Source organism: Nicotiana tomentosiformis, chromosome 1, assembly GCF_000390325.3.
Source record: "Nicotiana tomentosiformis chromosome 1, ASM39032v3, whole genome shotgun sequence".
Lineage (NCBI taxonomy): Eukaryota > Viridiplantae > Streptophyta > Magnoliopsida > Solanales > Solanaceae > Nicotiana > Nicotiana tomentosiformis.
The window spans coordinates 135,936,744-135,953,998 of NC_090812.1; the positions used below are offsets into that span (position 1 = coordinate 135,936,744).

At 41.0% G+C, this 17,255-nt stretch overlaps 2 protein-coding genes across 2 annotated transcripts in view; both read left to right on the top strand.

Moving 5' to 3' along the window:
- LOC104089309 (F-box protein CPR1-like) overlaps window positions 1-9,062 on the top strand; it is a 169,646-nt gene extending 160,584 nt beyond the window's left edge. The window contains exon 2 of the transcript XR_011412640.1: window positions 8,862-9,062. The gene's annotated coding sequence lies outside the window, so the exon portion shown is untranslated. The remainder of the gene's footprint in view (window positions 1-8,861) is intronic.
- On the top strand, window positions 1,159-3,660 carry LOC138910276 (uncharacterized). The gene is made up of 2 exons (XM_070201506.1): window positions 1,159-2,008; window positions 3,125-3,660. Exons 1-2 carry the CDS (start codon window positions 1,159-1,161, stop codon window positions 3,658-3,660), a joined length of 1,386 nt encoding a protein of 461 aa, XP_070057607.1.
- Window positions 9,063-17,255: the final 8,193 nt, after the last annotated feature.

Consider the following 17,255-nt stretch of genomic DNA (forward strand, 5'->3'; position numbering starts at 1 on the left):
ATACATCATGAGATTGGACGGTTAATATACCTGTGACAACATCTGGAGAAGCCTCTGAATTCTGGCGACCTCTCATAGCATAAAAACGACCAGATCCTCCCGAACTCTGTGCTTCACCCATAGCTGCACCACGCCCTGCGGGTATTGGAGTGCCTTGAGTTGAAAGAGGTGCTGCGGATGTAGTAGCTGCAGAATTGGCTGGCTGTGCCATGCCCTTGCCCGTACCCTGGTGGGATGAACGACAATCCCTCTGAATGTGACCCCTCAATCTGCATCCGTAGCATATGGGTAAGTCTATGTAGCATATTCCTAGGTGCATCTTTCCACACCTAGGGCATGGGGGCTTCCTCTGCTGCTGGAATCTACCACCATGACGACCCTGCTGATTGGATCGTTGCCTTGACTAGGCCTGAAACGGCTCCACTGTTGCTGCTGACTAGGCCTTGATGGCGGTGCACTAGCCGAAGACTGAGCAAAAGGACTGTGATGGCCCTGACGACCCTCCTCTGAATGTTGACTTGCAACCACTTGAAGAACCACCAAAGTTGCCCGTAGACCGGGCCTTATTACCCTCTCGCTCCATTCTGTTCCTTAATTTGTGGGTCTCTGTGGCTTGAGCGAATGCCACCATCTTTCTATAGTTCATATCAGAATTCAAGGCAGCCGTAGTAGCCTCATTAATTACCAAGTCCAACGCCTGCCCCTGTACAACCAGCTCCTCAGCCAGATGCATCGGGTCAGGAGGTGAGAGATGCTATTTAGCTATTGACTCGATTAGTAGCCGCACGATCTCAACGTCAGGAAGTAGGTATTGGTCATGCAGATAGGGCCATCAGTGCGAGGGTTCGTGATTTCATTAATTTGGACCCTCCGGTATTCACTGGAGCAGATCAAAACAAGGACCCTCAGGTATTTATCGATAGGATACAGAGGACTTTGAGGGCAATGAAGGCCACTACAACTGAGTCAGTCGAGCTAGCTTCCTATAGACTTCAGGTTGTCGCAGTTAATTGGTACCAGTCTTGGGAGTTGTCCAGAGGTGAGGATGCCCCTCCAGCGGTATGGAAGGAGATTACATAGGCTTTTCTTTGTCATTATCTGCCACCAGATCTTAGACAGGCCAGAGTTTATAGGTTATTGGCCCTTCAACAGGGTAACATGAGTGTTCAGGAGTACAGTCTTCAGTTTGATTCATTGGCTAGGTGTGCTCCCATAATTGTATCTAAGATGCAGGATCGGGTTCACCGGATCGTGATGGGGTTGGAGCCGTACCTGCTTAATGACTGTATGTCGGTCTCACTTCAGCCAGGCATGGATATTTCTCATATTCAGGCATACGCTCAGGGTGTAGAGGAGCGTAAACCGAAGCAGAGGGCTGATCGTGAGCATTATAGGGGCCAGAGTAAGAGAGCGAGATTTTTGGGTCCTTTTGGTGAGTTTCGAGGTGGTCAGAGACAACAATACCCGAGGTATCCAGCCCAGCCATCGGCTAGCGCATCCCCTCAGTTTGCCGACAGAAGATTTGATCATTCCATATATTCAGGGCCTAGTCAGAATTCCAGGGCCTCACGTTCTCAATATAGGGATAAATCAAGTCAGATGAGGCCACCCTTGCCACGATGTGCTCAGTGTGGAAAGCATCATGTCAGGCAGTGTCGTATGGGGTTGGGTGTTTGTTATACTTGTGGTTATCTAGGCCACGTTATGAGAGATTGTCCGACGAGAGGTGGTACAAGCATAGTTCAGCCAGCAGGATCTGTAGTTGGTTTGTCATATTCAGTACGCCCCCCTAGGCAAGGTTCACAAGCACCAATCAGTCATGGTAGAGGCAGAGGTGGAGCATCTAGCTTGAACGGTCCTCAGAACCGCATTTATGCATTAGTAGGTCGACAAGATCTGGAGTCGTCACCTAATTTTGTTACAGGTATATTATCAGTCTCCTCGTATGATGTGTATGCATTGATTGATCCTGGTTCCGCCTTATCGTATGTTACTCCATTGGTTGCTAGTAAGTTTGGAATAAAACCAGAGTTGGTTAAACCTTTTGAGGTGTCCACACCTGTTGGGAATCCAGTGATAGCTAAGCGGGTATATAGAGATTGTATAGTAGTAGTTCATAATCGATCTACAGTAGCAGACCTAATCGAGTTAGATATGGTAGAATTTGATGTTAAAATGGGTATGGATTGGTTGGCTTCTTGTTATGCCAACGTTGATTATAGATCAAAGATGGTCTGATTTCAATTTCTAGGGGAGCCTATTTTGGAATGGATAGGTAATACGGCATCGCCGAGAGGTAGATTTATTTCCTATCTCAAGGCAAGGAAGATGATAAGAAAGGGCTATATTTATCACTTAGTTCGGGTTCAGGATGTGAAAGTAGAGTCACCAACCATTCGATCTATCCATGTGGTTAATGAGTTTCCCGATGTTTTCCCCGATGAGCTTTCGGGTCTTCCACCAGAGCAAGAAATTGAGTTTGCTATTGATATATTTACCAGATACTCAGCCAATATCTATTCCTCCCTATAGAATGGCACCAGCAGAGCTGAGAGAGTTGAAGGAACAACTAAGGGACTTACTTGAAAAGGTTTTATCAGACCTAGTACATCACCGTGGGGAGAACCTGTGTTATTTGTGAGGAAGAAAGATTGTTCTGTGCGGATGTGTATAGATTATAGACAGTTGAATAAGGTGACGATCAAGAATAAGTACCTGCTCCTGAGGATTGATGATTTATTTGATCAGTTGCAAGGTGCCAAGTGTTTCTCGAAGATAGACTTAAGGTCCAGGTACCATCTGGTAAGGGTTAAGGAGAAAGATATTTCGAAGACAGCATTCAGGACCAGATACGGGCACTTTGCGTTTCGTGTTATGTCATTCGGTTTTACTAATGCCCTAGCAGTATTCATAGACTTGATGAACCAAGTGTTCAGACCCTTTCTAGATCTATTCGTGATTGTATTTATTGATGATATATTGATTTACTCCCGTTCAGAGGATGAGCATGCATATCATTTGCGTATGGTGCTCAGAGTTATACAAAAAGAGAAGTTGTACGCCAAACTCTCTAAATGTGAATTCTGATTGAATTCTGTAGCTTTCCTTGGGCATATTATTTTAGGTGAAGGTATTCGGCTTGATACACAAAAGATTGAAGCAGTAAAGACTTGGCCTAGACCCACGACACCAACGGAGGATCGTAGCTTTCTCGGTTTGGCAGGTTATTACAAGAGATTTGTAGAGGGATTTTCTTCCCTTTCAGCACCATTGAAAAAGTTGACTCATAAGGGAGCTAAGTTTCAATGGGCTGATGCTTGCGAACGAATTTTCCAGGCATTGAAGGATAGATTAACTTTAGCACCGATTCTAACGCTCCTAGAGGTGACCGATGGTTATACTATCTATTGTGATGCTTCGGCCATTGGATTGGGTTGTGTACTGATGCAGCATGGTAAGGTTGTAGCTTATGCTTCTAGACAACTAAGAAAGCACAAGAAGAATTACCCGACACACGATTTAGAGTTAGCCGCAGTGATTCATGAACTAAAGATGTGGAGGCACTACTTGTATGGCATTCATGTTGATATCTATACGGATCATAAGAGCCTTCAGTATATCTTCAAGCAAAAGGAATTGAATTTACGCCAAAGGAGATAGTTAGAGCTACTGAAAGACTATGACATTAATATTCTATACCATCCAGGGAAGGCGAATGTAGTAGTTGATGCCCTCAGCCGTAGATCTATGGGTAGCATATCATATTTACAACCAAAGAAGAGTGGGATAGCCCATGACATTAATCAGCTAGCTATTCTTAGAGTTCGATTACTGGACTCAGGTGATACAAGAATGGGTCACTGAGAATATGTATTGACTATCGGTAGCTTAATAATGTAACAATCAAAAATAAGTACCCACTGCCAAGGATAGATGACTTGTTTGACCAATTGCAAGGTGCTAGGTACTTATCCAAAATTGATTTACGATCCGGGTATCACCAATTGAAGACTAGGGAACGGGATATTCCAAAAACAGCTTTTAGAACCCGGTATGGGCATTTTGAGTTTCTAGTAATGTCTTCTGGGCTAACAAATGCTCCAACAGCCTTCATGGATCTTATCAATCGAGTTTTTAAGCCATTTCTTGACTCTTTTGTGATAGTGTTTATTGACAATATTCTTGTATATTCACAAAGTCGAGAAGATCATGCCGATCATCTCAGGGTAGTTCTGCAAACCCTGCATCAGCACCAGTTATATGCAAAGTTTTCAAAGTGTGAATTTTGGCTTGAATCAGTCATATTCTTGGGTCATGTAGTTTCTAGTGAGGGAATTAAGGTTGATCCTCAGAAAATTTCAGCTGTGAAGAATTGGCCGAGGCCTACAACTCCAACAGAGATTCGCAGTTTCTTAGGCTTAGCTGGGTATTATAGAAAGTTTGTGGAGGGGTTTTCTACTCTTGACTCTCCACTAACTAAATTGATGCAGAAGGCAATTAAGTTCCAATGGTCAGATGCTTATGAAAGGAGTTTACAGGAATTGAAAGCAAGATTGACTACGGCGCCAGTGTTGACTCAACCAGAAGGTATAGATGGATTTGTGGTATATTGTGATGCTTCAAGAATCGGGCTTGGGTGTGTATTAATGCAACATGGGAAGGTGATAGCTTATGCTTCTAGGCAACTAAAGAATCATGAAAAGAACTATCCAACACATGATTTAGAACTTGCGGTTGTGGTATTTGCATTGAAAATTTGGCGTCATTGTTTATATCGGGTCCATGTGGATATATTCACGGACCATAAGAGCCTTCAATATATTTTCAAACAGAAGGAATTGAATCTGAGGCAGAGAAGATGGCTTGAATTACTCAAGGATTATGACATTGATATTTTATACCATCCGGGAAAGGCTAATGTTGTGGCGAATGCTCTTAGCCGAAAATCTATGGGTAGCTTAGCACACTTGGAGGCATATCAAAGGCCATTGGCCAAAGAAGTTCACCGATTGTCTAGTTTGGGAGTTCGTCTTACGGACTCTAGTGAAGGAGGGGTAATTGTGCAAAATAGGGCTGAATCATCGCTTGTTATGGAAGTCAAAGAGAAGCAATACAATGATCCATTGTTGGTGCACTTGAAAGAGGGGATTCATAAACATAATACCATGGCCTTTTCTCTTGGCATGGATGATGGTACACTAAGGTACCAAGGGCGACTATGTGTTCCAAATGTGGATGGTCTCCGTGAAAGAATTTTGACTGAAGCTCACACTACAAGGTATTCCGTGCACCCAGGTTCTACAAAAATGTATCATGATCTTAAGGAAGTCTATTGGTGGAATGATATGAAGAGGAATATGGCAGACTTTGTGGCAAGATGTCCGAATTGTCATCAAGTGAAGGCCGAACACCAAAGGCCCGGTGGGTTGGCACAGAACATAGAAATTCCAATGTGGAAATGGGAAATGATTAATATGGACTTTGTGGTAGGATTACCGCGCACTCCGCGCAAGTGTGATTCAATTTGGGTGATTGTGGATAGACTCACGAAGTCAGCATACTTTTTGCCGGTTAAGTCTACCAACACAACGGAGCAGTATGCTCAGTTGTATATCAAAGAAATAGTCAGGTTGCATGGCACCCCAGTTTCCATCATTTCTGATCGGGGAACACAATTCACTGCTAATTTTTGGAAGAAATTTCAGCAAGGTTTGTGTACTCAGGTGAATCTCAGTACAGCCTTTCACCCGCATACTGACGGGCAGGCAGAGCGGACTATTCAAACGCTTGAGGATATGTTGCGTGCATGTGTGCTAGACTTCAAAGGTAGCTGGGATGATTATTTACCACTTATAGAATTTGCGTACAACAATAGCTATCATGCTAGCATTCAGATGGCACCATTCGAGGCTTTATATGGTAGGAGATGTAGATATCCCATTGGGTGGTTCGAAATTGGGGAAGCAGATTTAATAGGGCCAGACCTTATGCATCAGGCTATGGAAAAAGTTAAAATCATTAAGGAGCGGTTGAAGACTGCTCAGAGTCGTCAGAAATCCTATTTGGATGTTCGTCTTAGGGATTTGGATTTCAAAGAAGATGATTGGGTATTCTTGAAAGTTTTCCTCATGAAGGGTGTAATGCGATTTGGTAAGAAAAGGAAACTGGGTCCGAGGTATGTCGGACCGTACAAAATCATTCAGAGGATCGGTAAGGTGGCGTATAAGCTTGAGCTACCACCTGATATGTCATTAGTACACCCGGTGTTTCATCTGTCTATGTTGAAGAAGATCCGACACTCATTGTTCCGGTTGATACTATTGAGGTAAATGAGAAATTGACTTATGAAGAAATTCCAGTTGACATTCTTTATAGGCAAGTCCTAATGTTGAGAAATAAAGAAATTACATCTGTAAAAGTGCTATGGCGATACCAACAGGTTGAAGAGGCTACCTGGGAGGCCGAGGAAGAAATGAAGAAAAAGTATCCTTATTTGTTTGAATGACCATGTATTTATAAAGTTGTGATCTATGAAAAAATTCTAAGAGTTACTTTCTATGAATTATGTATGATTTGTACATTTGATATTAAGGGTGTTCCGTTCTGGTAATATAATTGCTTGTGAGGCCACAGTTGGTATTGTTTTGTATTATTTTACGTCGTTAGCATACGTATATGTTGTTAGGATGTGTTTCTGGAGCTCTCTGACAAGTGGATAGGCCGCGTTACAAAGGAAACTATGGCGAATTGTTTGGAAATTTAGGGAGTTAGTCAAATTTGGGGTTGCTGGTGTGTGGAATGAAAATCTGAGTTGCATAAGATGCTAATAACAGAATTTGACCCTCATTCGAGGACGAATGATCCTAAGCGGGGGAGAATGTAACACCCCGAAAAATTTCAAAGTACTTAAGTGTAAGGCCTGATAAAATTTGCAAAGAAAATAATGTTTCATGGTGCCGGACTAGGCTTATTGGGTTGAACAATGCACAGGAAAGTAAAGGAAAAGCTTTGCCGAAAAAGTGCATTTATGCGGTCCATTATGCGATAGCAAAATCACTCTGCGGGCCGCATAATGGCCACAGAAGTGAGTAGGAGAGGGCTATTTTGGAAGCAGCTATGCGGTCGACTATGCGACCACATAACTGTTATGCGGTGCATTATGCGACCGCATAACAGTTATGCGGACCGCATAGTGACCGCATACACAGACAGTTCTTTTGGCTATTTTGTAACCAATTATGTGACCGATATGCGGTCCGCATATCGGTTATGCGATCGCATACCTTGTTCCGGAGCTCCATTTTTGGGTTTTTTAAAACCCGACCCTATTTCATTAAATACACTCTTTGGGCTATTTTTGAGACATAATCGGATATTTTAGAGTGATAGAGAGTGCCCTAGAGTGAGAAGGTGATTTTCAATAATTGTTCTTCAATTCCTTCTCAAGTTTTGGAAGATTAAGAAAGGAAGCTCACTAGGTCTTCATCCTAGAGGTAAGATTCTACACCCTAAACCCTAATTTCGAAATTTTCTGAAAATGGGTAACTAGCAAGATAATTTTGGGCATGAGAGTTGTTATTTTACATGCATGTGTTATCAAAGGGTGTAGGAAGATTGTTGAGCTAAAAATGGTAAAGATTGGGTTATGGGATGATGGAATCCTTCATAAAAAGGACATTGAAACCTTATGCACACCTAGTGTTTGATAAAATGCTCAAGTGAGCTAGAACCATGATCATCTTCCTAATTTTGATTCAATTTGTTATATTTCTACAATAGATTGAAGTTGCTAAGAATTCCAGAACATTTTAGAGTTTAAGGAAGCTCAATTGAGGTATGTTGGCTAAACTCTTCTCTTAGAATTGAATCCCACGATATTCATGTAAATTATGTAAGTCCCGAGCGATTCATTATGACACTGCTATTCCGAGTAAGATTGGAGTTGAAAGATATATGTTCAACAAGCATCCCAAATGCTTTATTCATGTTATGTTACCAATTGAGGATGTATTAAAATATGGGTTGTGCATTAATAATGTTTCGACTTTAAATCAAGTTCAAATGAAGGCTATTATGCCAAATTTTGTGAAATATCTCTATGTGCATTAGACTCTAAATTGCTCACAGGTGTACTACACACCTTGATTTGAATTGTATTTGTTGTTGATGATGAGGATGATATTTGAAATTAATAAGGTGAGCATGAAATACTGAATATGGCCAATGTGCCAAGAATGATCTTATAATTATGGCCACTTGTGCCAATAAAATGAAAAGATGTGAAAGTATTATGAAATGCGATGATTGATATAAAAAGGTTGATGTCTCAAATAAGACAGCCTAGTCGTTCGGGTCATGCTAGGACACCATGCCGCACACATGGTGGTGATTGTACTGGAAATTATAATTGAAATTTTGATTGTGGTCGATGTCCCTAATGGATAGCCTAGCCGATCGGGTCGTGATCGGACTCCGTGTTAAAGATGGTGGTATTGATATTGAGAGTAATTGTGGTTGATGTATCTAATAAAATAGCCTAGCCGATCGGGTCGTGATCGGACATCGTGCTAAGAGTACGGTGGTACTGGTTTTGTGAATAATGATATTGTGAATAATGGTATTGTGGACAATAGTATATCGATACTAAAAATCTCCCAATGTGAGATATGGGAATTAATTTGAACACTGTCTTGATCCTAAATTAAGGTTTGATGTTAATTAAGGCTTTCATTGATATCATGATAATCTTGTTTGTATTATTTTTCATTTTATTGAGAGACTGTTTAGTTATACATACTAGTGCTATTCGACGGTACTAACGTCCCTTTTGCCGGGGGCGCTGCATCTTTAAATGGACGCAGGTGGTTCCACAGCAGGAGATATTAATCAGTGATAGCAGTACACCTTCTTCCCAGCTGACTTGGTGAGCCCCACTTCATCTCGGGGTCATGTATCTTTTGTTCTTTGTGTATTCTGTTTGAGGTATAGCCGGGGCCTTATTGCCGGCATTATCATTGTACTCATCTTTATCTATAGAGGCTCCGTAGACATAGTGTGGGTTGTGTATTACTGCTGGGAAAGACAAACTATGCTATGTTGTGGTTGTATTACTTGTCCATTTGAGACTTTAAAAATGGTGAAACTTATGGTAAGAAATTGGTAATTGCAGACATGGCCACTTTATTGTTTAATTAAGGAAAACATATATTCTCTTTATTCATGAATGAGTTTGGGTAGAAGGAATCCAACAGGCTTGCTCGGTCGGGTTCACTCGATTGAGCACCGGTCGCGCTCCTCGATTTTGGGGCGTGACAGGGAAACTCTGCCAATGGTAGAAACTTGTCCCAATGGCCTCCAAAATCAATAACACAGGCCCTCAACATATCCTCAAGGATCTGTATAGTCTACTCGGAGTGGCCGTCCATCTGTGGGTGAAATGCAATACTAAGCTCCACCTACGTGCCCAACTCACACTGAACAGCTCTCCAAAAGTGTGAAATGAATTGCGTGCCACGACCGAAAATGATAGAAATAGGCATATTGTGCAACTGAGTAGTCTCTTTGATGTAGATCTGAGCCAACCACTCTGAAGTTTAAGAAGTCATCACCGGAATGAAATGCGTGGACTTGGTCAATCCTTCCACAATGACCCAAACATCATCGAACTTCCTCAAAGCCTGTGGTAAGACTACCACAAAGTCCATAATAATATGCTCCCACTTCCACTTCGGTATCACCAACCTATGAGTCAAACCACCCGATTTCTGATGTTCATACATCACCTGCTGGCAACTCAAGACCATGAGTCATGCCCAACAATGTCCTTATTCATCTTTCGCCACCAGTAATGTTGCTTCAAGTCACGATACATCTTCGTGACACCTGGATGAATAGAATATTATGGGCTATGAGCCTACTCAAGGATTAACTCTCTCAAACCATCAATATTCAAAACACAAATCCTACCTTGAAGTCGTATAACACCATCATCTCTAATCACAATCTTCTTCGCACCACCCCACTGCATCGTGTCCTTCAATACCAACAATTGATGATCATCAAACTAGCGAGCCTTGTTGCGCACCAACAAAGACGAATGCGCAACAACACAAGCAAGAACCTTACTAGGCTCCAAAATATCAAACCTCGCGAATATGTCAGCCAAGGCCTAAACATCCATAGCGAATGGCATCCACACATCTGTTATAAATGCCAAACTATCCATACTGTCCGCCTTCTTACTCCAAGCTTCAGCCACCACATTTGCCTTCCTTGGATGATATAATAGAGTGATATCATAGTTTTCCAGCGACTCCAACCATCTCCGCTACCTCAAATTCAAATCCTTTTGCTTGAACAAATGCTGGAAACTCCGATGATCAGTGTAGACCTCACATGACACTCCATACAAGTAGTGCCTCCAAATCTTGAGTGCGTGCACAATAACTGCTAACTTTAATTCATGAACAGGATGATTTTTCTCATAGATCTTCAACTGGCGATACACGATGAAATCACCCTACCACCCTGCATCAAAAGAGTACCAAGCCCGATGCGCAAAGCATCATAATACACAGCATAAGGCTCTGAACATGTGGGCAACACCAACACTAGAATCTTAGTCAAAGCAACCTTGAGCTTCCGGTAGCTCTCCTCACACTTATCAGACCATTTGAAAGGAGCACCATTCTGAGTCAACTTGATCATTGGGGCTGCAGTAGATGAAAACCCCTCCACAAAGCAATGATAGTAGCCCGCCAAACCTATGAAACTCTCTTTGTAGCTAAAGTAGGCCTAGGCCAACTCTGAACTGCCTTAATCTTCTTAGGATCAACCCTGATACCCTCACTAGACACAACATAACCCAAGAAGGCAACTGAGTCCAACTAGAACTCTCACTTTGAAAACTTAGCATAAAATTGACGATGCTTCAATTTGAAGTACAACCTACAAGTGTTATTCATGCTCCTCTCTACTCCGAGATTGAACTAGAATATCATCAATGAACACAATCACGAAGAAATCCAAATAAGACTTGAAAACTCAGTTCATCAAATCCATAAAGGTTGTCCGGGAAATAGTCAAACCAAATGACATCACTATGAACTCGTAATGACTATAGTGAGTCCTAAAAGTCGTCTTAGGGACATCCGATGCCCTAATATTCACCTGATGATAGCTAGATCTCAAGTCAATCTTGGAAAACACCTTGGCACCCTGAAGCTGATCAAATAAATCATCAATGTGAGGTAGTGGATACTTGTTCTTGATATTGACCATGTTCAAATGTCAATAATCAATGCACATTATCATAGAACCATCCTTCTTTGTCACAAATAAAACCAGCGCACCTCAAGGAGAAACACTCGGTCTAATGAATCCCTTATCAAGCAAATCCTGCAACTGCTCCTTCAATTCTTTCAACTCGGTTGGATCCATAAAATACGTTGGGGTAGAGATAGGCTGAGTGCCCGAAACCAAATCAATGCAAAAGTCAAAATCCCGATCGGGACCCCTTCTTAACCACACGTTGAGCCTTCAAGAATGAAAAACCTATACTAGTAGATTGACCAAGGGTCCATCTCCACTCTAATCTAGGTAACCCTGGCATAGCTAATGTCACAGTTATGGCATGACAATCCAAGTTAGTGTGGTACAGGGACAACCAATCCATACCAAGAATAACCTCAAAATCCACCATATCCAATAACAAGATATCAACTCTAGTATCAAATCCATTAATGGTAACAACACAATACCGACACATTCAATTAATCATTATAGAATCTTCAACTGGTGTAGACACAAAAACAAATATATCAAGAGTATCATGAGGAATACTCAAGTGTGATGCAAAATATGAAGACACATAAGAATATGTAGAACCTAGATCAAACAACATCAAAGCATATCTATGACAGACTAAGATAATACGTGTGTAACCGCATCAGACGACTCCGTCTCAGGCCTTCCTGGGAAATGCATAACAATGGGGCTGAGTCCCACCAACCTTCCCTCCACCTCTAGGATGACCTCTCACTAATTGGCATTTATCCCTAGCTGGTTGGCCTCCACCTCTAGCTCGCTGACCCCCACCTATAACTGGCTGAGAAGGTGCTATGGGAACTGATGCTAGAATAATGGCTTGGCTATGCTGTTGTACTCCATCCCGTAATCTCGGGCAATGCCTCCGGTAATTCCCCATATCCCCACACTCGAATAAATCTTTCACCGGTTGACAATACTAGGTTTGAGGTTGTCCCTGACAACTCGAATCACCATTGTAGAAGCTATGTAACGGAGATGCACCGATGGGAGTTGGAGATGCACTGAATGATGGTTGCCCTGAGCGAGAACCATAAGCACCATGGCTGCTTAGAGTACCAAGAGAAACCTGCAGTGCTGACTAATCAGGCCTGATATAATGGCCTCTACCAAAAGAACCCTTGCCGCCAGATGAGGCATCACTAAAACCACCAAAATGACGAGGCCTCTTATCAGTAGTCATATCTCTTACCTGGCCTCTAATGCGCTCAACCCTCCTAGCAATGTCAACAACCTGAATGAACCTCTGCACCTTCTCCCTCTCAGTATGGATCAAGATAGCTGCATGTGAGACAAATTAACAAATCTCATCTCATACTGGGTGACTGTCATACCACCCTGTTGAAGACGCTCAAACTAGCTGCATAGCTCATCTTTTTGAGTGAGCAGAATAAACTTCTCCAAGAAAAATTGTGAGAATGGATCATATGTAAGAGAAAGTAATCCTACTAGTCTACCCATCTCATAAACTGCCACCACCTATTAGCTAAACCATGCATCTTAAAGACGATGAAATCCACTCCATTGGACTCAACTAGTTCCAAATAGCAGAAAATCTCATGACAATGGTCCAAGAAGTCATGGGCATCCTCTGAAGCACCACTGAAATGATGAGGAGACTACTTCAGGAACCTATCAATCCTCTTCAGCTCATTAGTTGATATAGTGGGCCTAACCTCAGTTAGAATGGCAATGATAGGCTGAACTACCCCCACTGGTAACACTCCTAGGGTTTGATATCCTTGAGCCATCTACTCTGGAGTACGAACGGAGAGAGACTAAACTCGTCCCTTGGCCTAAGAAACAGTGGGTGCCATAGGAAACACATCGCCCTAAGCCATACTCTCCATAAAGCCCATTGTACGGACCAAGGCGTCCTGAAGTACTGGAGTAGCAATAAACCCATCTAGGACCTCTGTTGGTCCTACTGGCTCAACCTGATCCGAAATCACATCCTCTGGATCCATCCGAGGCTCAACTAGCGTTGCTCTAACCGAGCCTGAGTGGTTGCGGGTGTGGCTAAAGCACTTGTCCTAGCCATCTTTGAGAGAATAAGAGAAGAAAGATTCATATTTTTGGACAGAACAAAGTTGCATGATAAAGAAAGAAAGAAAGTGAAGTTTCTAAAAGCCTTATAGCTTATAGAAGATAAGAATAGACGTCTTCGTACCGATCCTCTAGACTCTAGCAAGCTTGCTCATGATTCGTGAGACCTATATAACCTAGTGCTTTGATACAAACTTGTCACGACCGAAAATTGCAACCAACAGGGCCGTGATGGTGCTTAACATCACTTGCTAGGAAAGCCAACACATAACGATAAATAAGGAAAATAGGCTAACAGTTAACAACATAATGATATTATGGAATAAAAGTAGACTCAGAAAATACATAATTAATATAAACCAACACCGACTAATCAACCATCTCACGGTCTGGTTTCACACGTACATGAGCTACTAAGAGAGCTACAAACATAGTTCGAAATGAAACGTAGTACTATCTGATACAAGCAAAATGTTATAATGAGAGCGAAGATGACTCCGGAGTCTACGGATGAGAAAGTAGCACTACCTCAAGTCTCCCTGATATCCAAGCTATGCTAGGACCCACACCAGAATCTGACAAGAGTGCAAGAGTTTAGTATGAGAACAACTGATACCATGTACTCAATAAGCACCAAACCTAACCTCATCGAGGTAGTGATGAGGCTATGATAACACACTTACCATAAAGACATGTACAATTAATAAGCAGCACAAATAACAATAGAGATCACAGTAATAATAATAGGAATTAAAAGTAGGAAATAGTAAAAAGAATCTAATATAAGTAATGATAATCACGTTTCATAAATAATGCAACCAAAACCCTTTTCAGCGGCTCAAATCAACGGAAAAGGAATGATATCCATAATTGACACAGCCAAAGCCCCACAAAGAAAGTCCATATCACAAAGAAAACCAACATCTCATAACACATACGTTGTGGCGCACAACCCGATCCAATACATACAAACATCATTGCGGCGGCAACCCGATCCCATGGCCATACTATTATTATGGCGAACAAGCCATTCCTTGTCATAATATTGTCATAATGGCAACCCGATCCAATATATCGATTTACACAGAATCATCCAACAAAACATCCAAATATAGAGAAATTCATAATAACTATCGAGGAGAATAAATAAGCATAATTTACTAAGGAAAAGATGGACACATACAAGAAGTAATGGCAAATCCCATGTTTCTAGAGCTAATATTACTTATGTAAAGCAACAAGGATCCAAACAAGGTTATTAACACGCAAGCGATCAAATGATCGCATAATCCCCAACATAGCACATGAAAATCATGCATGAAACAAGTATAGACATCTTCTAGTAAAGGCATTTATTAAGTAAAAGCATGTACCCAACAAGTCATACATCAAATAAAAGCATATAACAAATAAGAGCATGTATCAAATGAAGGCATATAGAAAGTAAAGCAAGTGACAAGTAAGGCATGTATCAAATAAAAGGCATGAAATAAGTAATACTTATAATAGATAAAGGATCGGAACATGTCAGAGCATGTAATAAATAAAACATAAATAAACTAGCTCTACCTGCATGCTTGACCTATGATACACTCATCACCGAGCATATACACCATCCCCAACACATAATTCATGTAGCAAATAGACTCAATAGCTTTCCAATTCCTACAATCAAGGTTAACCACGATACTTACCTCTTCTGAAACCCAATCAACAATCCAACAAGCTTTGATTTTTGCACAAGCCTCCAAACAAGTTGATTATAGTTAAATAATATTCAAATAAGTCGAAAAAAAGCTTTAAAAACTATCCTACTATCAAAAAGGTTTGATCTTTGACATATTTGAAAAAGCCAACAAAAAGTTAACCCAGACCCACATGGTCGAAATCCAAAATTAAGACCTAATCCCGATTACCAATTCTGCCATGCATCCAAATATGCGATTTGTTTTTAGATCCAACCTCAAATAAGGTCTAAATCTCTAAAATACAAAATCCTAAATTTCTATCCCAAAACCCAATTTCTACTCTATAAAAACGGGATGAAAATCTATGGAAATTAATCAAAAAAAAGTTAAAGTTACTAACCTATGAAGTTGGGATGAAAATATCTACAAAAGTTGGGTTTACACAAAGTCTAGATCTCAAAAATGAAAGAAAATGAGATAAAACACGAAACCCTTCTCTTTTACCTAGCTGCAGATGTTGCATTTGCAGACATCAAAAATGTGATCACTTAGCTCGCAATAGATAACTAACGTCGGTGCAAATACCGCATTTGCGACTACGCCATCGCAAATTCAAACAACACAAATGCGACCCAGACATCACAAATATGATCCTCCCCTAAGCTGATCTCCTTCGCAAATGCAAGCCAGCATTCGTAAATGCGGACATCACATTGTGCTTCGCAATTGCGAACCCACCTTCGCTCTTCCCAAAATCGCAAATGCGAGGTAGCATTCACAAATGCGAGACTCATATTTTCGATGTTGCCTTTACATTTGCGACAATAGCAGCACCAACAAATCTCAAGTCTTCCAAAATAGCCCGAAACCAATACAAAACTCACCTGAGCCTCTCGGGCCCAAATCCAAACATCCACACAAGCATATAAACATCATACGAACTCACTCATAAGCTCAAAAAAATAAATTAAGATCAAGAGTCAAGAATCACATATCAACTCTCAAAGATTTCAAAGTTCATAAGTTTAAATTTTTAACTTTTCACAATAAGCATTGAAATAGACTTGGGTCACCTGAGACCCCAACCAAACATGCGTACAAGTCCACAATCCTCACACGAACTTACTGGAATTGTCAAAATACCAATCCGAGGTTATTTACCTACAATATTGACTGTGGTCAACCCCAATAACTTCTAAGTTCAAAAATAAAGTTTTAGTTGAAAATCATATTTAAATTTTTCAAAAATCAAAATGGATCATGCATGCAAGTCATAATTCATCAAATAGAGTTATGTAAGGTCTCAAATCAAAACATGGGAAGCTAGAACTCAAAATGACCTGTCGAGCCATTACATTTTCCAAATGCGATCGCTCCAATTACAAGTCTGTTAACTTTACTCATCTAGTACAAGCTACTCGACCGACAAGTCACACAGAATTCCACAAGGAACCTCAAACGACGTGGTTTGTGCACCATACAAGAAATAACCCAAATACATCAAATTTGTAAAAAAATAATTGATCACTCTTAGGACTCCCGAGTCTATGGTATCCTTCTCAACAACTCTCTGAGCATCTATATACCTCGCTCAAATAAGCAAACCAACTCAACCCAGCAAAACACTTGGCAAAATTGCCATGATCATACTGTGGACTGCTATTCTCATCAAATCGGATGGTAGCAAGTATCTCATATAACTATAACCCTTTTGCATGGCATATCCGTATGACACCTTGCGTTGTATAAGAAATCTGACCCAACATAGAACATGCGGTCACAATGGCCTACTAGTAAACTGGTCCCAAATTCCTCTAAAATAGGTAATAAGCCTTCCATAAGCATTTAGTGATCTGTTCCAACTTCTTCTCATGGATGTTCAAGTAAATTTCTAACCCACCAGTGTCAACTACTAATATCTAGCCAGTATCATCTCAAATACTGAGAAGCAACACCTTGTATCCATTTTCTTCGTGCTCTTCCAACTACACAGGCAGCAGATGATCTGCTACACCCTTGTCGAACCCGAATGCATTGAATTCTCTAGAGTGTAAGTCTTTGAACTCCTTACTTAACCTCATTATCGTTCTAACACAAGGAAACAATGCATACAACCTCTTGAACCATACTTCTTATCCCCATAGGCCTCCATAAGATGTATTTTACTACACTTAAGCATATTTTCTCCAATTCAAT